Genomic DNA, 24,857 nt, shown 5'->3' on the forward strand with positions numbered 1-24,857 from the left:
TACAGATAGTCCCTTAACGGCATTTGATAGTGGATCTCAAACGCCGCATCTCACTTTCAACGTAGTATATATAGATAGGCACTGCATCGATAGAATTCTCAATCTATTACATCTAATGAAGCTTCTTGATAATTTACCTACATACCCATTTATCTGACCAATTCACTACAGTACACAATCATCGTCCAGCCAGCCATGGCATCTAATATTACTCCAAACACGCACGCAACAACCCTCTCCTCAGCCCTCCCAACAATGGCAACCACCACCAAAGCCATCCATGCCGACGATACCTTCACCCCTCACCGCGCCATCGCCCCAGCTATGCATGTCGCCGTAACATATCGCTACACGCGGGACTCAGAGTCTTTAATCCCAAATGACAACACCGATGTACCTTTTTCCTTCACCATCCTTACCCCCCCCACAAAACCTGCTAACATAAACCGCACAAAGCCTTATGCCCCTCAAGACTCGCACATCTACGCCCGCTACTCCACTCCCAACACCTCACGCTTCGAAACTGTCCTATCCCAACTCTTCAACAGCAGCAGCAGCAGCAGCAGCAGCAGCAGCGGAGTCCTAACCTACTCCACAGGCCTCGCAGCCTTCCACGCCATCATGGTTCATCTGAACCCCACACGCATCTTCATCGGAGAAGAAGGATACCACGGCATCCATGCCATCATTGACATAATGAGCAAACTCACCGGCCTGCGAAAACATACGCTGGACGAACTCCATCTCCTGGGCGAAAAAGATATCATTCACATTGAAACACCGGTGAATCCTACGGGCGAAGCGAGGAATCTGGCGTATTATAGTGAGATTGCGCGGTCTAAGGGCGCTTATTTGACGGTTGATGCGACGTTGGCGCCCCCTCCGTTGCAGGATCCGTTGCTGTTCGGGGCCGATGTTGTCATGCATAGTGGGACGAAGTATATCGGGGGTCATTCGGATATGATGTGTGGGGTTGTGGTGGTAAGGGAGAACCGGGTGAAGGAGGGGTGGATGGAGAAGATGGCTAGGGAGAGGTTGGTGTTGGGGGCTGTGATGGGGAATTTGGAGGGGTGGTTGGGGTTGAGGTCTTTGAGGACGTTGGATATTAGGGTTAAGCGGCAGTCGGCGACGGCGAGGGAGTTGGTGCGTTGGTTGGTTGGGGAGATTGAGATGGGGGAGATGGGGTCGGTGGTGGGGAGGGTTGTTGAGAGGGTGAAGCATGCTTCATTGCAGGAGGATGATGGGAATGGGTGGTTGAGGAGACAGATGAGTGGTGGGTTTGGGGCGGTGTTTGCGATTTGGCTGAAGAGTGAGGAGTTGGCGAGACGATTACCGGGGAAGATGTTGGTGTTTCAGCATGCTACTAGTCTTGGGGATGTGGAGAGCTTGATTGAGTGGAGGGCTATGAGTGATAGCACTTGTGATAGGAGGCTGTTGAGGGTTAGTTGTGGGTTGGAGGATGTGGAGGATTTGAAGACCGATTTTATGCAGGCTTGTCAGGCTTTGCTGTGATATTTGAGAAGTCTTCCTTCTATTTCTTTGGATGTAAGGTGTGGTTATCATTCTCATCAGGATCATTGACGTTTTTCTGCTACGAAAGGTCAAGGGCTTGTTATGATGACAAGAATCTCATATGCACGATTCTACCACCACATCAGTCTACAATGTTGAGACATTTACCAAGTAGATCATAAAAGAAATCTCTCTGTTGGCTATTGGTATTGCTCGGTTTTTGTTCCAACATACAGTACTGCCACAATCAAACAATGTATACACGTTTTACTTCCCCATGTTGTCATTTCCCCTTTCGCGTCTTCTTGGAAGAGCAAGGTCTCCTGACAAAAGCCATGCGCAACAACAGTACAAAGGCCCGCAGGGTTGACCATTCGCTGTATCGTTCCGAGCATTGGCGCAAAATATGGTAATTGCCAATGTTTGGTAGATAAGGTCATCTTGTTTCGTTCATCGGCTTCACGAATATGCGTCCCTGGCAATTTTTAAGCCTGGTTTGCAGCTCTGCGCAGGGTAAAGCAAAACACAAAGATCATAACCTGCTGTCAGTCTCTGGTAAGACAGCCCGTATCTTAACCACATATTGTGCGGACCCACCGCGGGTTTTGATACAATGCCGGTATTACAGCGCGGGCCAACACTCGGCGACAGCTACCCAACATTCTTCATCGCGGCAATTGTCCCGTCAAGTATTCTCCAAAAAGGCAGCATGATATACGGCCTGAATCTCCTGCCTCATACCGCTTACCCCTTCGAACATATTAGCCGATGTCATCGACCCAAGTATCGACTCGACTCCCTGTCGCAGCTCGCGCAACAACCTCTCAGCATCTTGAACCTCGGAAGTAGGTTCAGGTCGGTGCAGAAGGTGGCGATAAGATGATACTTGGTTTGAGAGCAGCGCTGCGTCAAGTTGATAGTGGATCATGAGTAACACGTAAGAGCCCTGCATAGCTCCGCAAGCAAAATATGGCACTATATGAGTTGTTGCAGGGGAGTTTGTAGCTTGCGTCGCCAGCACGCTGCCAATAGGATATTTCGAACCCGGGGAGGCTAAACTCTCAAAAGCGCGCGCTAGGGCAAGTGCTGACTTGAGACATATTAGAGACGACTGCTGTTCAGCGAACGGGAATGCTGATTCGAAACTCGGTTGGAGACGGAACTGGGCTAACTCTCTGTTGTCCTGGATGGCAGCGATATCGCAATGCTTGTCCAGGAACAAGGGAATATCCATGAATGCGCGATATCGATGCAGTCTCACGCGGGCCCTAGATGTAACAATCAGCGAGGACTAACTGGGACGAACAGTATGACATCTTCTTACATATGGATTAAAATTCGGGCAATCGTCCACATGGTCCGTGTCGCATGCGCGTCTGGCCCTGTCCTGGGTCCTACCTGTGGCGAGCAATCTAACTGTCTCATCACACTGCATATCTCTGAGTCCAGCTGCAAAATCTTCTCAGATAGGTTGGATGGCACTGCAGTCAATGATGGATTGGTCTCGCGGTCGTTCATGGTCCCCCAGACAGATATGATTGCCTTTTCAGCGTGGAGGAGCAAGGGCCATGGCTGAGAGGGGTTAGAAATACAGTTGTGAACGAGCATGTGATCCATCCTTGGGAATATACAAACATCTGAAGTAACACGAAAGGAAGGATACGGGGTCGTTATTCTAGGATCATCAAGTGTAATGACGGGCGACTAGAAGCATTCAGTTATAACCAAGGCTAGTACAAAGAGGCAGGACAGAAAAGGCTTTTAGTAAGAGGACACCCACCACTTGTTGGTCAACGGACGATAAATATAGCACAACCATCTAAAAGCCTGTCAGAGCCTTACCACTATATCATGTGAAAGAACTCACAACACTCCACCATGCCCGGCGCTGTGCCTCCGTCGCTGAAGGACCTAAACTATGCAAGCCAAGATCCATAGCAGCAGTGACAGCTTGATTGGCGCGACTCCGCATTCGAGACACATTTCCTCTCTGGCAGTACTCGTAAAGACTCAGCAGTACAAGAGCCAGGACCGGAGACAACCGGGAGAGATCGCTGGAAGATATGCCGTCGCTGGTATGCGAGGATATCCGGAATATATTATCCATCTCCTTCTCGACTTCGCTGAATGCTGCTTCTGCAAATAAGTGAGCGTACGAGCGTCTTGAGTGGATACTAGACTCGCTGAAAGGATTCGTGTCCTGCGCGAGTGGTAATAGTGCCAAGATAGCGGAAATTGCCAGTGTGAGTGCAGAGGCAGGCCAGTGGGGCAGTGAGGACCTGTCCATATTGTCAGGGCCTAGGTTGGGCATTTCCACCGCTACTGGCCGGTCAGTGATTTGATCCGATAGAGGAGGCTGAAGGATCGAAAGAAAAGGGTGGATATGTATGTAGTAGGCGCTAGATCTGCGCGAGAGTCAGTCACCCGAAACATCAGTGCCCTGGCCGGCATCATCGCCAATTCGCCATGTTTGATACTTACATATCTTCCTCAGACGCATATGTACGCAAATAAGAAGTCTGCACGGCCTCTATTGGACCATAGGCATTACTGTCGACGCTTGGTACCGTGACCTGATTCGGTACCTCCGACGAGCCCAAATCCAGATTCCGAATTCCACTGAAGGGACCAAGCAGGTTAAGGATGTTTAATAGATTATAATCCTCCACCAAATCGGCGGAAATAGGCTGTCTTTCAGCAGAGCCTGACAAATTCTGCTGAGCCGCCGTAGGAAATAAATCAGGACCCTGGGGCGAATGATGCGGCACGATAGTCCGGTGCATGGAGGACACTGCGCGATTCCGAAATCCACCGCGACGGCTTGGACAGTAGACACAGCTCAGGCCTTTGTGGCAGCACTGTTGCATGGTAACTATCACGGGCGTAGTATATCCGGGGACATCAAGAGAGGCAGTCTTACTCTGCTACAAGGATGGTGTCCGTCGCACCTGATCTTGCGGGCACGACTAGCAAAGGGGTTAGTAAGGATAAAGATATTGAACAACAATTCCTCACCATGCCAGACACGCTGCTCTGCTTGGAGCTTTCTGGACGGGGCACATAGTGATGGCAATATAGGCGATGAGACGAGAAGGGTGAAGTTGGATGCATTTCCCAACTATTGAACGTAGGGAATGCTGGATCGGGTTCCACTCTTCCCGGCGTTGTAATGGTATTACGGTTCGTCACTTTCTATTGCAGCATTACAGGCCATCGTACAATGCATTAATCATGGTAAATGGATATCTACTCAAATCTTTGAAGATACGGTGTCTCTTTAATTCAACTGAGCATAAAAATTAATCCTTGACAAACGATAAATCCTGTCTATCAGTAACCTCGCCATGCTATGCGTAATATGCCATGAAGCAAATCAGCCAAAAACAGAGGTATCTAGAACAACAGAAATTTCAGTAACAAAATCTTTAATCTACCTTGACTTCTTGTCAACTTCTAGAAAATTAAACCCCCTAAAAGAAGTCCGAGGGAGGTCAAACTGGGCAGCATTGGGGACATATAACACACTACTAGGCTTTAATCGGGGAAAGTATAATCGCGTATCACTGCTGTCCTAATTTTAATTTTCTCACTCATTCCGACGTGCGGACTTGAAAGTGCAAGTAAATACATCACCTGACCTGTTGCCTTTTAGGACGCTCGTCCTACGCCTCACCCTCCTCACTCGCTTATATCTTGTTGAGTCAGTTACCAAGTAGACCAAAAGAGAAATCTCTCTAATGGCTACAGGTACCATTCAGGTTTTCGTTGCAACATGCCTCTTGGACTTGACGCGCCGTCTCTATTCCATTACTAATGATTCGATCTTTATGACATATTGCATTCGGGATCTGACCCGGTGAGAGTAGTATAGCCACAGCATAATGCTAAACTCGCAGCTCAGGTATCCAGTCGCTCCACTGTCGCAACCACACTTCCATCATCGACACATCCACCGGGCCCAAGGCACGCAAAGCTGCACTACGCTTCTGAGCGTTAGTGGTGTCCGCAGGAGGACGTACCCAACCCTCACAATCGGCCACTGATGAGAAGAAACCAAGGAGTGTTGCCGCAGGAATTTCCCGCAAACCCCACTCGTCCATTCTCGGGTCAGATAATCGGTTCTTGAGGTTCTGCACCCATTCCTTGAGCGGAATAATCTTGCAGGAACAGGCTTGGCTTATAGTTTGTGCCAATGGCTCCCAGTGGCTAATGTGTGGGTTCGTGATATGGTAGACCTCTGCATAATTCGACCCGGTGTTAGGTCGCGTGCCTACGCAGTCCGGCAGCTCGACTGAAGAGGAGGTCCAGCAAAGCCGGTTCTCAACGCTTCATTGGGCTGAACCCGTGGATTCTTCATCTGGTCCAGAAGTCCTTCCCACTCGTGGACTGCAGATCTGGGTGGACAGGATATGCCACACTCATGGAGATGCTCGTGTCCTTGCGCTGACCACCAAGAACTCGGATCTGGTGCTTGAAGCTCTTGAAGGATATACGCCGAAACGCAGCCGTCGACCTCGACTACAGCAGCTTACCATTGTGTTGTCCAACCCTGACACTGATGGATCAACTAACCAGGCTAAGGCCATTCAAGAATCCCTGGATGGGTGTCAGATTCTGCCAGTGGCCTCACTGCAGGACATAGGTACAAACTTGCTGGGAGAAAGCGTCTATGATGCTATCATTGTCGATCACCCGGATTTCTGGAGTGGCGCTGATGCAGCAGCCCTGCTCGACTCCTTCCTATCCATTGCTCGGCCGGATTCTTGGGTTGCCGCTCGAGCAACCGCTGAAACGCACGATGCGGCCGTTCGCCATGTGCTGGACCATGCCGATTGGGAATTACAGGGCTCCATTGAGCATTCTGGCTATGTTCTTATCCGTCGTCAACTTGCTCCGGTCAAGTTGGATCCCACTGTCTACATCCTGAGCAGCGCAGCGGCTAGGTCTATTGATCCTCTCTTGCATGAGCTGGATGGCTTCATTGGCAAACTCGGGTCTAAGATCGAGCTAGTGGACATTGATCAAGCTTCAGAGCTGAAAGATAAAACAATCATCTCACTCTTCGAGCTGCATAATCTGTGGATAGCGAAATGGACGCCAGACTAAATTTCACGCTTTCAGTCCCTATTGGAGGCGAAGTGTCTCCTCTGGGTGTCCCAGTGCCCAGGGCACGAGGCATCCGGCTATGCAGGCTTCGGGGCTACGACTGGTCTTTTGCGGACCGTACGCCATGAATATCCCCACATTGCGCTGCCTCAACTACTTGTCTCCGAAAATGATAAAGACCCTCACAGTCTTGCACGCAGCATCGCACACGTGTTGCAGCTAACATTGCAGCCCCGGTCACGGCCGCATGACTGGGAATTCTATGTGCAAGACAATCGCCTGCTTGTCCCCCGAGCCGTTGCGGCTGGTCCGTTAGAAAAAAGCATGGATGCGCTCTTACATGGGCCGCGCCCTGCGCTGGGAAAGCTCGCGCAGGACTCAAGACCGCTGCACCTCTGCAATAAGTCGCAGGATATAAATGACGCCTGGTGGGAGCTGGATGACCGATTGGATACAGCTTTAACCGATGATTTGGTAGAGGTGCAGCTACATAAGGTGTCCATCTCTGAACCCACCAGTAAGGGCGGCCTCTCCCCTGAGGCACGTATAGCGGCCATAGAAGCACTCGGAACCGTCCGCCATGTTGGGACATCTATCGGCTCAACATTTCGAGTGGGAGACGAAGTCTTGTGTGTCATCCCCAGTGATGCATGGTCCAGTGCTTTAGCCACGCATGTTCGCCTCCCAGCAAGTGCTGTCTGGAATTCGCCCTTACGTCAGGATCAGGCAAAATCGGTATCCATGCCAGTGGCATTAGCAGCTGCCTATACCAGCCTCTTCGGCAGCTCCGGGGCTTCTGTTTCTTCTGTTCTCATTGTTGGCTCAATTAGCCAGACCTTGCGAGCCACGGTTGACTGTGCTCTGGCTGCGGGTATGCAGGTGTACGTGGCGGTCGACGACGAGAATGGGGTCAATGAAATGAGCTCCAAATACACTGGGATGAAGGAGAGAATAATTCCCATTCACAGAGACCTTGACACAACGGTCAAGCGTCTGACCGAGGGCAAAGGGGTGGAGCTCAGCGTTTGCTGCCTAGGAGGTTTCGTCAGTCGACTTGCGGCGCGTTGCTTGGCCTACAGCGGCCGGTTTGTTGATCTCAGCGAGGAGCTGAATTTGGCTGCCCTTCCTCAGATCCTCCTCGACCGTGGGTGCACTGTCAGCTCTGTACGGTTATCAAGAATGCTCCGTGAAGCTCCCCGTCAACTACAGGCCAACTTCCATCGCGCAGTGGATCTCCTCGGAGCAGACGCCCTCAGCAACGTTCAAGCTTATCCATTCTATCCAGTTTCCCGAATTTCAGATGCCGTTGCCCATGCACGCGTCAGCGGTACCCGCGTGATTGTCGACCTCCAGGCTCCGGGTAAGGTGCCAATTGTGCCAGCTCTTCCAGACCCTACTCCTCTGTCTGCGGAGAATACCTACATCCTAGTCGGTGGCCTGGGCACTCTCGGGATTGCCTTAGCCAATACGCTCGTTGACTGTGGAACCCGTCATCTGGTCTTCTTAAGCCGTTCTGGGGCTGTTCGGGAGACGCAGCAGATTACACTAAAGGAGCTTCAAGATCGAGGTGCGCGCGTCGATATCGTGCGCTGCGATGCTGCCCGTCAGGAAGATGTGAAATGTCTCTTGAACCGAGTAGAAGAGAATCACTGGCACGTTCGGGGTATCGTGCAATGTGCAACTGTTCTCAAGGTAAGTCAGATTACATCTCAGTAATTGACCTCCAGCTAAGCTTTATCCTCTTATCAGGACGGCATGTTTGAGCACATGGACTTCGACGCGTGGAGGCAATCCACCGAGCCCAAGATTCAGGGGACATGGAACCTCCACGAGACGTTCTACTCCACTCCGCTTGACTTCTTCGTGACTCTCTCGTCCATAGCCAGTGTAACCGGAAACATGGGCCAGGCCAACTATGCAGCAGGCAACGGATACATGGACGCTCTGATGACCTTGCGACGCAAGCATCATCTCGCAGGACATAGCATAAACGTCGGCCTAGTACCAGACGCCAGCGGAGTGAGCGATGTAGCTGAGACACCCGAGCAGCGACGCCAACGATACCGACACCTAGAGGGCACAGAGATCCTACAGCACGAAGTCCAAACTCTGCTGCGGGTGATAGTCCAGAAAATCAGTCCAGTCCCGGCACAAGTCATCGCCGGACTGACGGACACGCTACCGCGAACCGACGGGGCAGCTTCCTGGCAATTCGATCGCAAGTTCGATCACCGGATCCAAGTTGTTGCTGATGAAGATGCAGGAGCTGGCGTGGTTAAGACCAGCTCGTTGTTGAAGAAGGCGGAGTCGCTGGACGAGGCGGTACGCATCGTGAATCAGGCACTGCAGGAATATTTGGCCAGGGCGATGGCGTCGTCAGCGGAGGCCATTGATTTGGAGCTGCCTTTCTCGGCGTTGGGTGGTGAGTAGATCCTCTCCTCGATTAAAAACATACTTGTTTCAGGCTCTGGCTAATGGTGGTCTAGTTGACTCGCTCAAAGCTGCGGAGGTACAGAATTGGGTCAGTCGCGAGATGGGCGCGGAGTTGTCCTCGTTTGAGTTTATCGGGGCGCAGCCGGTGAGAGTGTTGGCGGAGAAGATTGTGACGATGAGTTCTTTTGTTGTCGTTGCGTAGATTATATACTATATTGACTTCTTCTTTATGGTCAGATAAATCAGGTCGTCGATATCATTATTATGAATCACCAAAATTAACAAACTCGCTAATTAGTATGTTACTATATATACTAAGTCCACCATCTATATCTGCCCCCTTATCATCTTCGCAAACTCTGTAGTCGCAGCCCGGCGCTTATTCACAATATCGAAGAACATCTCCTCAGGCCCAACACTTCCCACAATGACTTGGTCCTTTCCTTCCACTAGTCCCTGGTATGCCTGGTCGGTGAACTCCTTCAAGGGCATACCGACACTACGACCCTTCTCTTCGCCCATGAAATCATGGATCTCGGCTGCGGAGATAGTCAGTTAGCTAACCAGTCCTAGCAGACATATAGATACATTCATATGGATATGAATGACGCACTTTGTACCGCCGGCGGCGACACCTCAATAATCTTCACCGAGCTATCCCGCAACTGATCCCGCAGACAGAGAATGAATGTGTTCAGGGCAGCCTTGGAGGCGGAGTATGCGGGCATTGAGGTAGCGGGGACGAAGGCGAGGTTGGATGTGGTGCTATACCATTATCGTGGTCAGTATATATCCATATAATGCATCATTCATAGTACGTTTTTGTTGGTGGTGGTGGTGGTATATCAATGAATGTATTGGAAGGGGCTCAGCTCCACTCACTATATCAAGCTCGTAGGCACCCCGTCTCTCTTGCTAAGATAAGGCAAGAACGCATGCGTTAGAGCAACATAACTGGTAAAGTTGAGGTGCATTTGCTCGTAGAAATTGGGCAGGTTGAATTTCTGGGGATCGGTCATGTCGGTAGGGAGTAGAGTGCCGGCGTTCAAGAAGACGCTGTCTATTGTGGGGTTTTTGGTCATGATTCTATTGCAGGTACTTAAGTCAGTATAGTAGTCTTTCTCATGTAGATAGATTGCGATGTCAACTTGTGATTGAAGTATATTCAGTAGCGGAGTAAGTACTTACTCGGCAGCAAACTCAGGAATCCTATCCAGGTCACTGATATCGAACTGTATCGCGTTGGTCTTGTCTTCGCCATGCTCTTGCACAAACTCATCTAGTCGCTCTTTGCGTCGTCCAACGGCTGTGACTTTGGCTCCGGATTGCACGAGGCGCGATGCGAGAGCTCGGCCGATGCCCGCCGTGGCGCCGATGACGAGGATGTGCTTGTATGGGAAGGACATGTTTGGAGTGTATTGAATTGAGTTGGAGTTGGGTTGAGTTTGGTTTCGATCAGGGTATCTTGAACTGGGTAGTCATAGCTCTTATATAGATAACTAGTCCGGACTTCATCGTTACTCCACTGGAGAATAAGAGACTGAGTAGTAGATCGAGTTAGTGAGCCGCAATGACCTCTGCGGATTTATGTGTCGGCTTCCGAATAAGGCCGAGATGGGCTCCGGTGGCTTTCCGGATAACTTCAGCTCAAGCTGGTCGGAGACCGAATCTCTTGCTGGAAGACTTGCGGAGTTGACTATTGCAGCTCACAGATTTGCGCTGTGGATATAACTGTGAGTTAGTAATGCTGTGCGTGACATGTTATCACTACATACTAGTCAACTCCGTTAATTTGTGAGTATATACTCTCCAGAGCTTCAGGTATACTCTACTTCAAGTAACCCTACGCCGAGACCTCAGATATAGAATGTTCATTCCCGCACATTCTATACTACTATAGGCCTCTCTGAATGTCTCTAATCATGTTCGTGCTCAAACTTACACAACTACCAACACAACGAATCCATCGTAAGAAAACTGTGCAGCCATCACGTGGCAGAGTGCCAACAGCGTGAATGAATATTCATGTCCCAGAAGGGACAACGCGTCTCGCTTGTAGACGCGTTGGTATACTACAGGTAATGAGGGCATTATCTTTCTCGCACAAATTCAGCAATCTTGTTTTCATTTCCTTGTAAATGTGAAATCATTCTCTCTGGTCATCTCATCTGCACCATCCTTCATCTCTTGACTGCATGCTCTTTCATTCCATCAAATACTATCTCCCCATCAATCAATCACTGGCAGATAGAAAGGTAAAGGCACATCAATCATCATGGACGCTGCATTCCCTAAGCGTCCGGCCTTCGTGAGATACGGACCGTACACCTACGATGACTATGGAGTCACCGTATCCAACATTCCCCGAGCATCGTCCCAGACGCTGGCAACGCTCTTTCCCAGGGATCCGGTCACTGCACCCAGCAGAAGGCCTGTGAAGCGTTGGATTATTGCTCAGCTTCAGCACTTCGGTATTCCTTATGAGCCCGCTGATACTGTCGGCCAGCTTCTCACTCTCCTGGAGAAAGAGTACAGAGAGGGACATGTAACACCTTCCTCCCATACTCTGACTTCTAGCAGAAGCTAATCAAGTCGAACAGTGCAGTTATGACTCTCCCTCCGTCCTTCAGCTCGACAAAACCTTGTACGACATGTACACTACCATGCAAGAGGCCTATCACGAGCAAAAGGCCCAGTGGCGGCTCAGGAAGTTCGCCCGTCAGGTCACTCCCTCGGACGAAGCTCTTTTCGATCCTTCTCTCTTCATGGCCAAGTATTTCCTCACCAAGGAGAACGGAGTGCCCGACAAATCCAAGCAGACAGAGGCGCTGGTCTTGCACAATGTCTATAACCAGCAGTTCGTCAGCAACGCTCTCTCCATCCCCGGTTTGAACTTCCACATTAGCCACCCGGCCACTGTCATCGGATGGGCGGACACCTTCGAAAAGGGCTTGGATGCTGGCTTCGCTAGTCTGGCAGACAATCACATCCAAGCTTATGTGCCGACCTTCGAGGCCAACTTTGATTTCCGTCGCTTTCTGACTAAGTACTTCTTGTCGAAAGACTATCCGTTCGAGATGTGTGTCCCCGCACCTGGTAGGACCCCGGAGCCCGTGCAGCTCATGCCTCAGCTTTACTTCGACGTTCGCGAGAAGCTCAGAAAAGCGGTGGCTACTATCAATGGGCTGTTGATCGCCACCACTCCCGGTAGAGGCGGTACTTGGACGCTTATTACCTGGAGCGAACACGCGAACAAGCTCACTGGCGTGGTCTCGAAGATCCACGCCGCCGGTGTCAGTGAGAAGATGGTCGACGATGCACTTCATTCTCTGGTATGGCAATCCAAGTTGAATCGCCATAACTTGTTCAAACAGTGCATGATGCCCATCAGCACAACTTCGACCGGCACTCCGCCCTTGAGATTGAACCACCTGCAGGGCCAATACATCATTCGCTGCAACGCTATCGATCCCTTCGGATACGAGGACTTCAATCTCGACGTCAACGCCCCACGCCGCAACGACCCAGCTGCCCGGGCGACCTTCTCCCTCGGTAAATTGCAGGGAGCTATGATCCTCGCGCTGGACTGCGACAAAGTGGACCAGATGCGCCAGGTCCTTAGCAAGAAGGGTATCCCCATCACCACCAGAAGCAGCAGCAGTGGCGGCGCTCAGAAGCAGACTACTCCCGAGTCTGGCAATGACGATGAGCCCGATTATCTGACCGTCCACCGCTTCAAGAACAACGACGCCAAATGGCGAGTCTACCTCCAGTATGCGGGCACCTGCAACGGCCTGAACCAGGTCGACGATCACAATGAGCAGGTCGGATACATTGACTTCAACGCCGTCCCTGAGGGAAGTGAGAAGGATGATGTCGGTTATGGCGTCGCGTACGGACGCGGGTACATCGTCGGACCCAAGTATATGACCTCGCGCAAGAGTGACAAGGGCGAGATGCTCGAGATCGAGGTCTTCAAGTGGACTGGCGATACAGTGAGGGTGGCGTGTGAGTGGAACGCGTTCAACTTCTGGGGTGGATTTGAGGCCCGATTCCGAGTTGGTGAGAGGGCTATGGCAATGAGTAAGGGGTACGAGCTTTAAGACTCTCTCTGTCATTCTCATTATGATGCTCTCTCTGATTAGAGCTGCCTTTTCTTTTTTTTTTTTCTCTTTTTTCTCTCTTTTTTCTTTTCTTCCTCATTTGTCTGTTCTTTAATCTGTTCAAATGTTGTTTCTTACTGTCTCATGTTTGTTGTTTATTCTGTCTTGCTTTGCTTTGCTTTTTGCTCTGTTGAGCTCACGCTGGCGTTGTGGTATGGGATTATTTATGTATGAGCGATGAAAAAAGTGGCGTTGACGGAGATAGGAGGTGTTAAAATTGTCTGCTTTGATCTGAAGAGTTTCTGATGTGATGATATGAAATGTGTGTGCTTGAGATTATTTTATATGATGGATGAAGAAAGAATGCTCATGTGGTGATAATGATATGTGTGTGCTTGAGGTTGTTTGTATGAAGGATGAAGGATGAAGGATGAAGGAAAAAGGTGAGCGGATGGCGTCAATGTGAATGGAGTTGTAAGTTTTTCATGTGCCTATCTTTTTTTCATTTTTTTTTTTTACTTCACTTTTCGTGTTTGTGTACATACCCTAGGGATGGAGGGCGGGACTACTCTTTTTCTTCTTCCTTTCTTTTCTTTCATTTGACTGACAAGTGATGGTCAGGAACTTGAGATCTTTGTATCTCAGATGATGTTAATGAAGTGATAGCTATTCAATCGAATTTGATTGAGACTGCATTACCAGCTCGTAAAATCCTCCAGAGGCACTCACTTACTTCCTTCCTCTTCAGCTTCATCTTCATCTTCATCTTCATCTTATGTTGAAACTATCTCTCAATTCAATGAAGTAACAACACGTATCAAGCACGCTAAGTACCTAGGCATACCGTACCCTGTGGCCTACAACCTAACCCCCTATCAGGCCAGGGTGTAAGAAAGAAAGGGGGGAAAGAGAAACATACATCAACACACCCCCAAATCAATGAAATGCGTAAGGATATCAATTGAACAACAACTGCCTATGACCACTACTACATCTGACTAAAGACTGGGAATAAAATCACCGGTAGAACGACGCTGGGTTAGATACATCCGTTTGAGATGGGTTGTAGGCCTGGTACCCACCGCCTGCATTCAGAGCAGGATAAGGCGTTGGCGTTGTGGATGTGCCAGGAACAGGCGGGGGCTGGTGCATAGGCGGCGGTTGGTGTGAAGGGTAAGGAGGCTGTGCTTGGGGAGCAGGGGGTCTGTTGGCGTCTTCAGGAGGATAGCCTGAGGCAGGGTATTCCGGGTGCGATGGTTGTTGCGGCTGTTGCGGTTGCTGCTGCTGTTGGAAATGCTGCTGCACGGCGGCTGGCACCTGCACAGCGCCAGGATATGGTGGTCGCTGGCTGGCAGGATGCTCGACCGGGGAATCGTAGACCGATGTGCCGAGTTCTTGTGGGTTCTCATATGTGGATTCCGGACGGTGGTACACCGGCTGGTAAGACTCCGAGGAGGGCTGGCGTTGCTGCTGCGGCGGCTGCTGCTGCTGCTGATACGGAGCGCCAGCAGGTGGTGTCTGACGGGGATCGGGCGATTGTGAAGTGGGAGGGTATGCGTGTGTTTGTTCTGCGCCATAGAATGCGGGCGCGTTGGCCGGAGGGGCTTGTGATTCTGCTGAAGTGTTAGACATAAGCTGTGACGGTATCCATGCGGTACTCACCTTGAGGGCGGGGAGTGAAGTAGCGTTGAGGATCAGCCTGCGGCGGACCTTGAGGGTATCCCACGGGAGCAGCACCGGGATAGCCGTATGGAGGTTGAGCCGGTCGGCCATACTGGGGTTGTGCTGGGTGCGCCATGGACGCCTCTAGCAGAGACTCGTAATCTCTCCGCGCCTTGATGAACTTCTCATTGAGCTGGGTGAACTCGTCTGAAGAATGTTAGCGGAGAAGAACGAGAGTGACCAATCAGCTTACCCTTCTTCTGAGAGTATTTCCCAATAAGTTCAATCAGCTTGGGCCGAATGGCCAATGTCGAGTGATACAATGCCGTGATTTCTTCATTGTCCTGCACGTTCAGCTCGGAGCTGCGAGTGCTCAGAAGTGTCAACAGCTTCTCAACATTCTTGATCTGACCAAAGACATCGGCCTCCATCTGAGCCTCCCGCTGCAACTCTTCCACCGTCGGGTCGGGAAGTTTCTCAACGTAGTTCAGGGGGAAGATGCCGGTCTGGCCTCTCAAGGAACCCTTCCACCAATCCTTGTAGACGGACTCGAGGACAGCGATAACATCTCCCTTGCGAAACTGCAGTTCACCGGGTTCTGAAGGCTGAAAGTCGAACAGGGCTCTCACGCGCGAGACTGTGGCGGCAGAAGTACCCGACGGGACTGCTTGAGAGGTGGCAGCAGGTGCCTGGTCTTGGGTGACCGGAGCAGCGCTGGAGCTGGCTTCAGGCTGTGCCGCAGGGCCCAGTGTGGCCTTTTCTCTTATGGAGAGTGCGAGAGCCATTTGCAGCTCCTCCTCTTCCTTCTGGCGATCCGCATCGGTGATTTCCCGCTTCCCGGGCTTCGACGGAGGCTGTAGGTTCGGGTCTAAGAGTGATCAGCTTTGTCCACCATCCATAGCGCTTTCGCAATCTTACTCTGAGTCTTCAGCTTCATGTATGCTTGTTCCATGATACCGAAATCTGGGTTACTGGCGAACATTTCCGTCCATTCATGCATACGTTCTAGGATCTTCGACTTGACCTGTTGATGGGTGTTCTGCCCGGTATAAGCGTGATGCTCCTCGTCCGTAGAAATCCAACTCACTCGGTCATTTGCTAGACGCAGAAGAGCGTCAGTGAAGCTCCTAGAAGCCAACTCGCGATGGATCTTGGGGCCGCAGTTCTGCGCGAGGGCGTTCGCCAACTATACCCGTATCAGTACACGTAAGCTCCCCCCTGACTTGGGCATGCTATAAGATCCAGCACACACCTCTAGAGTATAAAGCTGAACATTGGCGTTTCTGTGCGCAAGTCTCTTAATCATAGCGGCGACGGCATCTTTCGCTCTAGATAACAAATCCACTGTCAGAGTGACGTGCACCGGAAAGGACAACCAACGGCAAAGCATACCCTGACTCCTCAGCACCAACTTTATCGCAAACATCCTAAACACCAAGATCTCCAGTCAGAACATATACCCTTCGACTAGTGTATACCAAATTCAACAGCCGCGGGGTTTGCATACCAGGATGTATTCCCAGTTTTCGGAGGTCAGGTTCTCGTCGGTCGCCTTGGCTACACCAAATCGCTCAGATTAGCAACGAGTATAGAATGGTACAGCTACACATTATGTAACAGAGAATGGGCATCTCATACCGACTGCATCGTCAAAGGCATTTTGCTGTGCGCGAAACATCACGGGGGTTATGTCTCCGGGACAGTCTTATGTGTTGCAACTCGGACTGATATTCCACGCGAACGAGTCGATATTAATTCTGCTGTATGGGAAACCGTGCAAGAGCTGGACTGCTCAAGAAATCTGGTCCAGTAATGCAAGTCCGTTTGTCGTTGTTGTTTGGTTCGATGGTTTCACTGTTTCCAGGCCGCGAGATGACACCCGATGCGGGGGGTACACTGCGGTCAGCGGGAGGCGGAGTAAACGAAGTCGGAATCAATTGAGGCGCTCCCAGATCAGATTCCTTTAGAAGACGGGGGATTCCACCAGGACTGGTTATCGGACCACAACGAAGGACAGAGTGAAGGTGATAGCTGCTACAAAGCGAAGCCGAAAGGGAAAGACAGGCTGCCACCTGATGCTCAGCAGGTGATCGCGCCGGCGGAGAGCAGCGCCTCTGACGCTGACTGGCCGCGCTACGCCCGATTAAGCGAGGCCCGCCCCTTTCTGGACTAGTGGGGCACCACCGCCTTCAAGTTGGCAGGCGATGACGATATTTTACTTCTAAACAGTTTACAGTATAGTATCTACATCCAAGTCATGGAGATATGGTGCAAGATATACCCCGGGTGATTCCTGATGATTGATCGAAAGGTAAATAATAAAGTGACATCGTGATCTTCACGATAAATAACAAAGAATAATAAATCATGACCATCCCTCACACATAAGCAAGAGCCCCATGGCACAAAAGATCCCTCTATATCAATGTAACCGCTCAAATAATAATCGTCAACTCAAGAACAACACAGACAAAAGTGCCACACTTTTGTTCTTTTGGGTCGTCAAAACAGTCGGGAAAATGCCTCATAAATCATCAAGAATATCGGTCGCTGGAAGATGGAGATGGGAACAACCCAACAGCTGCAAGACAAAGGTAACAATAATATGGGGGCCAGCGACCACGCCAGCCACCGGCACCCGTTCATTATATGAAGCATCAAGCTTCCTCTTGAGCTTCGGCTCCATGGCAACAATAAGCACTCACAAACGACAATATTGACAATAGCTGGACGGATGGCCCCAGGAGATTGTACAGGCTTCTTCACTCGCTCAAAAGCCAACGTCGAAAGAAAGAATCTTGCAGAAAAAACTCGTCATGAAGGAAGGATATTTCCGCAGGCGATCAGTGGACCAGTGACTGAAAATCAAGCCAAGCGAAGAAAAAGAAGAAACGGATAGACAAAGTCATTATCCGAATGAGGTCATCGCCTTCTAGACATTCACAGGAGATGCGAAACCGCCAATTTGAAAAATTGCGAACAAGGGTCTGTCATAATGCAATGCCAGCGTCGTTGTCCAGCAAGTATGAAATATGAGGGGTAATGGGTATCTGAGAGAGAGAAGACAAAAGACATCGACGTATATAGTAACAGTTGCAAGTGTCGGCACCTAGGCGCCTCCCTTCTGAGCTTTTTCCTGGGCTCTGCTGGCCCGCGCAGCCTTGACAAGGGGAGAGAGATGGGACAGGGGCGCGCAAAGCGACATGAAAGGATGCTGGGTAAGCAGTCAGTAACTATCGATCTTGAAACCAATCGATGTGAACATACCTTGAGCAAGTCATGCGCCGAAGCTCGCTTCTCAGGATCAACCTTGAGCGCAAGGTGCAGGAAGTCACGGAAGACGGGCGACAAGTTGTGCTCATCCTTGATCGTAGGCGTGCCATTGGTGGCAATCAAATACAGGGCCCTCAGGGGCGATTCCGTAAGATAAGGAGGCTCACCCTCGATCATCTCGATGGCCATGATACCCAAACTCCAGATATCAACCTTGCGGCCATACTCCTTCCGAGTAACCACTTCAGGGGCCATCCAGTACGGTGTACCCACCATGGTGTTCCGCTTATTATGCGAGTCGTTGATTTGGGCACAGAAACCGAAATCGGCTATATGATGTCAGAAAGGGAATCTTCGGGGGGTCGTTGCGAAGGCAGCTTACTTAGTTTGATATTGCCATCCATCGAGAGAAGAATGTTATCTGACTTGATATCACGGTGAATGACACCTTTCGAGTGAAGATGCTGTAAACCGCTCAAAGTCTGATGAAAGTTAGCGAGATGCTAGAGAGATGCGGGGAGGAAACAATCAAGCTTACCTCTCTGCAGACAGCGGCAATTTGCCCTTCACTCATAATGTTGAAAGTAACCACATCAGTCAAGCTGCCACCCTCCATGTACTCCATTACTACCCAGAGGTCCAGACCATGGAGGTAGCTGTCCAAAAAGTTGACAATGTTCTTGTGCTTGCTGTCCTTCATGACCAGAATCTCATTGATGATCAGATCCTTCTTGGGTTGCAAGTCCAGGTTCATTTGCTTGATCGCAACACACTTGTTGCTGTTGTTCTCGTAAGCGGTGAAAACACCACCAGACGCACCTTGGCCGATTTTGTTGAGATGGTGGTACAGCTTAGTAGGGTCCCCGGGCGTACAGATGGCAAGCAGTCGCGACCTGATATCCATCGCATTACTCTGGCGAGGTCGCTGTCGGGGGCGAGCTGCAGGAGCGGCGCGTGCAGCCTCGTCCACCGGGGAGGCATGTTGGGGTGGGCTCTGCACCGAAGGTTGCTTCGGTTCCTGACGAGTAGGCTGCTGTTGACGCTGACTGCGGCTACGATCGAGTTGGATGGTAGCAATGGCCTGCTGGGCCGCGGCCATTGCTTGCTCCTGCTTTTGTTGGTATTGAGCCGGCGTAGGAATGTTGTGCGACGGCCATGGTGCGGGGGTACCATTAGCTCTGGAGTTCGATCTGCTCAACTGAGGCTTCGGTTCAGACTGCAAGGGCTCGGTTTCCGGAATGGGGGGCGTGTCGAACTGCGGAGGGGTATAGGCCTCCTGGGGTGGACGTGCGGGCGCGGCACTGTATGATGCCGCGGTTGGCGGCTGAGGGGCAGGCCGAGCCGGTGTGATATTGGCAGGGGTCGGAGGTTTTGGGGGTGCTCGATTGGGGACAAAGCCACCCACCGCTGGGCTTGCTGCAGAAGGCCCGCGAGGAATAGGAGGCGGTGCACGTGGGTTTTCGAAGCTACCCTCATGGTTCTGTGGAAAGCGAGGACTCGTCGGAGGGGAGGTTCGTGCTGAAGTCGGACCATAGGACCCGGCACCGACAGCACTAGTCTGTCCTCCGGAGACCGGGCTGGAAACCGACGGCTGGGGATAAGCATGGTCAAACTTGTGCCACACTTCGTCATCGCCTTGAGCATTCTTTTCGTAGAACCTCATAATATCAACCATCGTCTGCGGATGTTCCTCCTGCTCCTTCTTCGATATACCATTTTCCTGCAGCAGCCGCTGCCATTCCTTCGGGAGGCCAGTGAACTGGCCGGTCTGGTTGTCATAGCCAACGTGCGTGACGTGCACGGGGTTCTCCGGGGCGGAGATCTTGATGCCTCTAGGGGAGCCTAGCATGCTATTGACGAAGCTGGAGAAACTGCTCTTTTTGCTCCTGCCCGTGCCAAATGGCCGCGAGCCAACACCACCTCCTCCACCACCCTCATCGGATAAACGTTTCGGATTCGCCGAGCGGTCATTGTCAGTCGTCCTGTGCACGAATGTCTCCATCCGGTTCTGTAGAGCAGTGAAGCTAGCCGACTGTCTCAATCCTCGGGAGTCCGGGCTCGTCGCCGATCGGAGGTTTGGGGGTTTCTGGGGGACGGTCTCGGTGGTATTTTCTTGCAATGAACTGAGCATGCCCCGGCTGTCAAACGGGGGTCCGATCAATTCATCTGAGCTTTGCTCGGTGAGAGAGAATCGACCCGAGTGGGGAGGGCGAGATTTGGAGGGGTTGTTGGTGTTCGAGAAGTATCCAGGTTGGTTGCCAGCGAGCACCGGAGACGGGCCGCCGCTATTCTGCTCGAGGGAGGATGAGGACGATCCGTAGGCGTTGGACCTTGTCCGCGAGTGCTCACGACTCCCACCGGTGGAGGAACGGGGGTAGACGGGCGCTGAAGGGTGCCGCTTTAGTGACGTGTTGCTCTGCTGGCTCTTGAGGATGCGGGAGCTGAAACTCGGAGGGTCCTTGTGAAGCTTGCTAGACGACCGTCGAAATTTGAGGGAGGAGAAACTATCGTGATTCATGACGTGCAAGTTTTAGGGGGAGAGTGGGTTTTGGGGGGAGGGGATGTGCGTGGAGGGACAGGTCGGCCGACTGGCAGCAGCACCAGCAGCAGCGCAGCAGCACCAGCAGGGTTGAGCGACTGGGGGGATGAGTGGTTTGATTGGAGGGAGGGGGTTGAGAGACAGCCACCGGGTGAGGCGGTGCGCAGTGCAGTAGTCCCTACCGTCCGTTTCGACGATAGGGTGGGTGGACGAACAAGGCCACTAGGCGGGGATGGGGGGGGGAAAGGGATTGATGGTGTGGTGATACTGCACGGTCAGATCGATAGCCCCAACCGGACGAGTATTCTTGGATGGACGGAGGAATCGGAGATGTGAGAGGACCCAGAATGTCTGAGCGACGCAAGGGAGGGCGCGAAAGTAGCAGCCGCGGACTACCGTCAACCAGTGGTTAGCACGTGGAGAGCCGCTGGATGGATCAGAGCAGAAAAGACGGAGCGACCAACAGAGGCGGTGACTGGCCTGAGGGATAATTTTGGGGGGAAGAGGTAAAAAAAAAGAGGGGAAGGGGGGGAGGAGAATAATTACTGGAGAGGAAAAATAATAAGGAAAATAGGCAAGACCAGGTGAGAGGATTCACTGAGATGCAGGAAAACTGCAGATAACCGACAGCTCAGCACACAGATCTGCAGCGCCAAAAAAGCAATAATGCAACAGTCACTGGGAGGAAACCAACGATGACGGAGAAAGAAGTGGGAAAGGCAGCACGGAGAATTGCCATGGGGATTGGGGAGGGGATGGATGGATAGTAGTAGTCCGTAGTCGTCAGTAGAGAGGAGGTGGGAGGAGGAGCGAAGGACCCAGCCAGGTCGCCTTTTAGTTTTGAGATTTGGGATGGGGAGGCCGAACCAGTGAACCAGTGGCAGCAGTTCAACAACGGCCCGTCTTGAGAGAGTCAGTCAGTCCGACGATTAATTAGTAGTATTACACTGGGTACTCCATAGTCTACTCCGTACGACCATCAGGAATAATGGGGCCCAGCCACTGAAACTGACTTATTTGGCCTCGAGTGTGATGGGGAACATTAATATCGTTTGGGCTTAGCAGAGTATTGTTACTGTGAAAAGTGGTTTGGGTACGGTAAATTCAGAACTCCAGCTGCAATTATTGACAACTGCTACTACTACTACTGCTACTACTACTTCTTACTTCCTAGCACAGTATTCACTTACAGTACGCAGATAGTTACAGTGAGAGGTTGTCAATCGGGCGGTCAACACAATCCCAGTCAATACCAGTTACCAAAGCCAGCAAAATAAAAGCAGAAGAGAGAGTGAGTGAGAAGAAATGTTTCGGGTGCCTATTTTCTGCCTTTCCGTTTTCCCAAATGTCCAACGATAAACAACCCCCCAACTGCTGTGTAGATAATCAATTTCCACAATCCCCGAAGATTCCAAACATACCCTGATGGATTTATTATTTTGCATCCATCCCCTGATATTTTTCCGGGGAGAAGGGAAAGGGCTCATTGGAGGATTGTTTTCGTACTTTTTTTTTTCTCCCTGTGTTCCCCCAAACCAAACCCGAAGATGGAAATACTTTTTTTTCTGGCAGCTCAGCGCTGCGTACATCATCTGTCTCAGATACCGTAGGTCCGATTAGGCAAAGAGAAAAATTCTAGACACGTCCTTGACCCCAGTTTGCGTCCCGTTGGCGGGTGGATCGCGAACAGATGCTTTTCCTTTCTCGGATCGAAGGGTTCCACCGGGTTTCCGCTTTCCTCTTCTTCTCTTTCGACACCTCGGATATGAGACAGATTTTCCACAGGAGATGACTGATTTCGGATATATGAGAGGAGGGTGTACAGGAAGCAGAGAAGAAATAAAAAAGGAGGGAATTCTACATTCCCCAGAGGTGTGGAGGAGACAAAAATAGGAGATATCTTAATAGGATGACGTGGTCAATCAACACAAGAACTGCTGTACACACCGTCGACTACTTCACTTCTTGAGTAGCAAAAGCAGCAACTTTGGTTAGACACCTGGAAGGGTGGTCTTAGTGCCACGCTAGGCCGAGCGGGGCGGGCGAAGAGAAGACTTGGGTTCCAACCGACTTCTGCCGCACACCCAACCCTCTTCGTTTGTTTCTTTCTTTTTCTTTTTCTTTTCCTCTTCATTAATTATTCCATAACACGGTGGATACGTTTCCATGGTCCAGGACCAAGCCACCAATATTTAGCTTCATTATTGATCTGGAGACCGTATAGCGTCATTGCCTCTGCTTACAGTAGTAGAGAGGTCTGAATCCGCTACAGTTGCCTCCTACGTAAGTAGTAGATAGTGAGTGAGTAGTTATCTTTCTTCCCTCTCTTTCTCTTCCTGGAGCTCGTCTGTCTGCCTTTTTCCTTATTTTTTACTTTCCATCTACGGGGTAGGTCGGATTTAGTCCCCGAGTGAAGGGAAACATTAATAATAAAAGGGTAAAAAAAAAAGAGGACCAAAACAAAAGCTAAATCTACACTCGGACCTACAAGTAGATGGATATGAAATATGGAGTAACTGTGTAGCTGATCACGGATCAAGTTGCTTCCTTTTCATTTTAGCCTCTGATGATCCCGTTGAAATCTCTGCAGGTACGGTGTAGTTTAGTTCGTTCTATACATCAGCTCCTACGGAGTACTTACCGCGGAAGGCTGATTGTCGGGTACGGAGAAGTACGGGAGGTAAGTGCGCATCTAGAAATTACTGACAGGCATTCTCTCCTTAATCATGACATGACACTCTCACTCACTCACTCACTCACATCCCTGCACCTGCACCTGCAGATGAATTGAGAGGACATACCTAGTAACTAAGTGGCTAACTAGCTACCATCCCGACCGAGTCACACATGTGTATCCGAATTTTCTATTTCATTTCACCCCTGAAATAAACGAGCAGGGTAGGAATTTACATTTCAGACAGACACTTGTTTGCTTGGATGGCGGGATCTGATCTGATCTCATATCATCAGAATGGTTTGGGTATGTATGTGACTGGTACTCGTAACCACGAGGAGAGAACACTGATTCTAGAAAAGCTTTCACCGACTAAATTACTCAAGTACTCCGTAAGCATGCAATAACTAATCACCTACAGGACAACAGGTGAATTAATCAACTGACGGAACGGATTCCATTCCTTCCATTGCAGCGGGGAGGAAGGAAGTCAGAGTCTGACTCTACTACGTAACTACTCACGGTATGAATACGGAAAGATGCATAGGCTCTAGATATCAGTTTGACATATCATTTGATCTATATATGAAACTTGGCTTTATTATTTCCATAAAACGAGAAAAATAACCATTCTGCACATCTCAATTGAATAGATAGATAAATAATGATTATTGAGTGGGTTGACCAGTCTACTTACTCAAAACTACCATGGGCGCGGGATCGGCAAAGCCCGTCATTTTCCGTCTCGGCACAAAATGGGAATGAAATGGATGGATGGATGGATGGAATGGTCGAGGCCTAGAACCCTTAACTAATCGGTTGACCTTTGGGACGGACCTTTTTGTTAGTTACTAGTTATTTTTGAACGGGCGTTTCGTAAGTTCCAAGAACTGCCTACCTATTCACTCGAAGGTTGCAGGTGGTACTTAGTGGTCTGATGTCATTGGGGCCCTCGATCGAATCAGATGATAATCAGTTTGTTCTAGAAAATCCGGATACTAACCTACTTCTTACTACTATAGTACTCCGTAGTATTCATCACATTAGTTGGTGGGTTTATACCTGTTACTGCACCAGCGCCACGCTCGATCGATGCAATTATTCTGCCCATACTCGGTCATCGTGTAGTGACTGCTCCAGTGATAAAATCGATAGAGCGTCTCGTCTCGTATTGATGTTCACTTGAGCCAATGGCTAGGTAGGCCCTTGAGGCCAGGTCTCATGTCTTACTATTTATTTAGTAAGTAGACATTCGTGTCTCTTCCCAGCCCTCATGCTCGGGCATTGCACCGTCAGTCCCATTCAATGACATGACTCGTAGGAACTCATTAGCGTGGGGAGACACTTGATTATGATTCAAGCAAGCAAGCTACAAATTCTATGAACTTCGCCCGTCTTGCTATCGCTGACGTCACAGGACCCAGCCCATGAAGCCATACTGTAACCTGCTTATGCTATAGCTACAAAATGAAATAATACCAAGCTTACTATCTTTGATGCCTGTGCGGAGCAAATTACAGCACCAAAAGAAAGGTATCCTGAACCCTCCCCTCCC

The 24,857-nt window shown here is 50.5% G+C and overlaps 7 protein-coding genes across 7 annotated transcripts; 3 read left to right on the forward strand and 4 right to left on the reverse strand.

Moving 5' to 3' along the window:
• Positions 1-195: 195 nt before the first annotated feature.
• Positions 196-1,512, forward strand: ASPBRDRAFT_50648 (cystathionine beta-lyase; the record flags this gene model as incomplete). Its single annotated transcript, XM_067626582.1, has 3 exons — positions 196-393; positions 457-553; positions 581-1,512. 3 exons carry the CDS (start codon positions 196-198, stop codon positions 1,510-1,512), a joined length of 1,227 nt encoding a protein of 408 aa, XP_067485060.1.
• A 189-nt stretch (positions 1,513-1,701) lies between these two features.
• ASPBRDRAFT_202714 (Zn(II)2Cys6 transcription factor) lies at positions 1,702-4,593 on the reverse strand. The gene is made up of 7 exons (XM_067621643.1): positions 4,528-4,593; positions 4,433-4,478; positions 3,994-4,370; positions 3,380-3,917; positions 3,293-3,331; positions 2,837-3,216; positions 1,702-2,780 (listed from the first exon to the last, which is right to left on the reverse strand). The coding sequence occupies exons 1-7, from the start codon at positions 4,572-4,574 to the stop codon at positions 2,198-2,200; spliced, it is 2,010 nt and encodes a 669-aa protein (XP_067485061.1). The 5' UTR covers positions 4,575-4,593; the 3' UTR covers positions 1,702-2,197.
• A 1,111-nt stretch (positions 4,594-5,704) lies between these two features.
• ASPBRDRAFT_202715 (uncharacterized protein) lies at positions 5,705-9,253 on the forward strand (the record flags this gene model as incomplete). The annotated part of the gene is made up of 5 exons (XM_067621644.1): positions 5,705-5,714; positions 5,774-6,522; positions 6,634-8,310; positions 8,368-9,040; positions 9,105-9,253. 5 exons carry the CDS (start codon positions 5,705-5,707, stop codon positions 9,251-9,253), a joined length of 3,258 nt encoding a protein of 1,085 aa, XP_067485062.1.
• A 125-nt stretch (positions 9,254-9,378) lies between these two features.
• On the reverse strand, positions 9,379-10,512 carry ASPBRDRAFT_71124 (oxidoreductase, short-chain dehydrogenase/reductase family; the record flags this gene model as incomplete). The annotated part of the gene is made up of 4 exons (XM_067629109.1): positions 10,240-10,512; positions 9,934-10,137; positions 9,665-9,816; positions 9,379-9,590 (listed from the first exon to the last, which is right to left on the reverse strand). Exons 1-4 carry the CDS (start codon positions 10,455-10,457, stop codon positions 9,379-9,381), a joined length of 786 nt encoding a protein of 261 aa, XP_067485063.1. The 5' UTR covers positions 10,458-10,512.
• Positions 10,513-11,279: 767 nt separating this feature from the next.
• On the forward strand, positions 11,280-13,154 carry ASPBRDRAFT_167034 (uncharacterized protein; the record flags this gene model as incomplete). The annotated part of the gene is made up of 2 exons (XM_067619603.1): positions 11,280-11,596; positions 11,652-13,154. Exons 1-2 carry the CDS (start codon positions 11,327-11,329, stop codon positions 13,152-13,154), a joined length of 1,773 nt encoding a protein of 590 aa, XP_067485064.1. The 5' UTR covers positions 11,280-11,326.
• A 613-nt stretch (positions 13,155-13,767) lies between these two features.
• ASPBRDRAFT_37047 (ESCRT-0 subunit protein HSE1) lies at positions 13,768-16,886 on the reverse strand. The gene is made up of 9 exons (XM_067623640.1): positions 16,455-16,886; positions 16,324-16,373; positions 16,209-16,243; positions 16,069-16,144; positions 15,904-16,002; positions 15,735-15,855; positions 15,070-15,684; positions 14,817-15,023; positions 13,768-14,767 (listed from the first exon to the last, which is right to left on the reverse strand). The coding sequence occupies exons 1-9, from the start codon at positions 16,492-16,494 to the stop codon at positions 14,172-14,174; spliced, it is 1,839 nt and encodes a 612-aa protein (XP_067485065.1). The 5' UTR covers positions 16,495-16,886; the 3' UTR covers positions 13,768-14,171.
• Positions 16,887-17,925: 1,039 nt separating this feature from the next.
• pakA (mitogen-activated protein kinase kinase kinase kinase STE20) lies at positions 17,926-20,607 on the reverse strand (the record flags this gene model as incomplete). Its single annotated transcript, XM_067616698.1, has 4 exons — positions 17,926-18,030; positions 18,084-18,418; positions 18,472-18,571; positions 18,628-20,607. The coding sequence occupies 4 exons, from the start codon at positions 20,605-20,607 to the stop codon at positions 17,926-17,928; spliced, it is 2,520 nt and encodes an 839-aa protein (XP_067485066.1).
• Between the last annotated feature and the right edge of the window lie 4,250 nt (positions 20,608-24,857).

This window comes from Aspergillus brasiliensis (assembly GCF_001889945.1).
Source record: "Aspergillus brasiliensis CBS 101740 unplaced genomic scaffold ASPBRscaffold_1, whole genome shotgun sequence".
Taxonomy (NCBI): Eukaryota; Fungi; Ascomycota; class Eurotiomycetes; order Eurotiales; family Aspergillaceae; genus Aspergillus; species Aspergillus brasiliensis.

What these genes read in the sequence shown, in the direction of transcription:
- ASPBRDRAFT_37047 (XM_067623640.1), bottom strand. Translation starts at nt 16,494, where the DNA reads ATGTTTCGCGCACAGCAAAATGCCTTTGACGATGCAGTCG. An exon ending in TGCCTTTGACGATGCAGTCG is followed by an intron (nt 16,374 to 16,454) that starts GTATGAGATGCC and finishes GATTTGGTGTAG; the next exon opens with CCAAGGCGACCGACGAGAAC. An exon ending in CATGAAGCTGAAGACTCAGA is followed by an intron (nt 15,685 to 15,734) that starts GTAAGATTGCGA and finishes GATCACTCTTAG; the next exon opens with ACCCGAACCTACAGCCTCCG.
- ASPBRDRAFT_202714 (XM_067621643.1), bottom strand. Translation starts at nt 4,574, where the DNA reads ATGTGCCCCGTCCAGAAAGCTCCAAGCAGAGCAGCGTGTCTGGCATG. An exon ending in AGAGCAGCGTGTCTGGCATG is followed by an intron (nt 4,479 to 4,527) that starts GTGAGGAATTGT and finishes CCCCTTTGCTAG; the next exon opens with TCGTGCCCGCAAGATCAGGT. An exon ending in TATGCGTCTGAGGAAGATAT is followed by an intron (nt 3,918 to 3,993) that starts GTAAGTATCAAA and finishes ACTCTCGCGCAG; the next exon opens with ATCTAGCGCCTACTACATAC.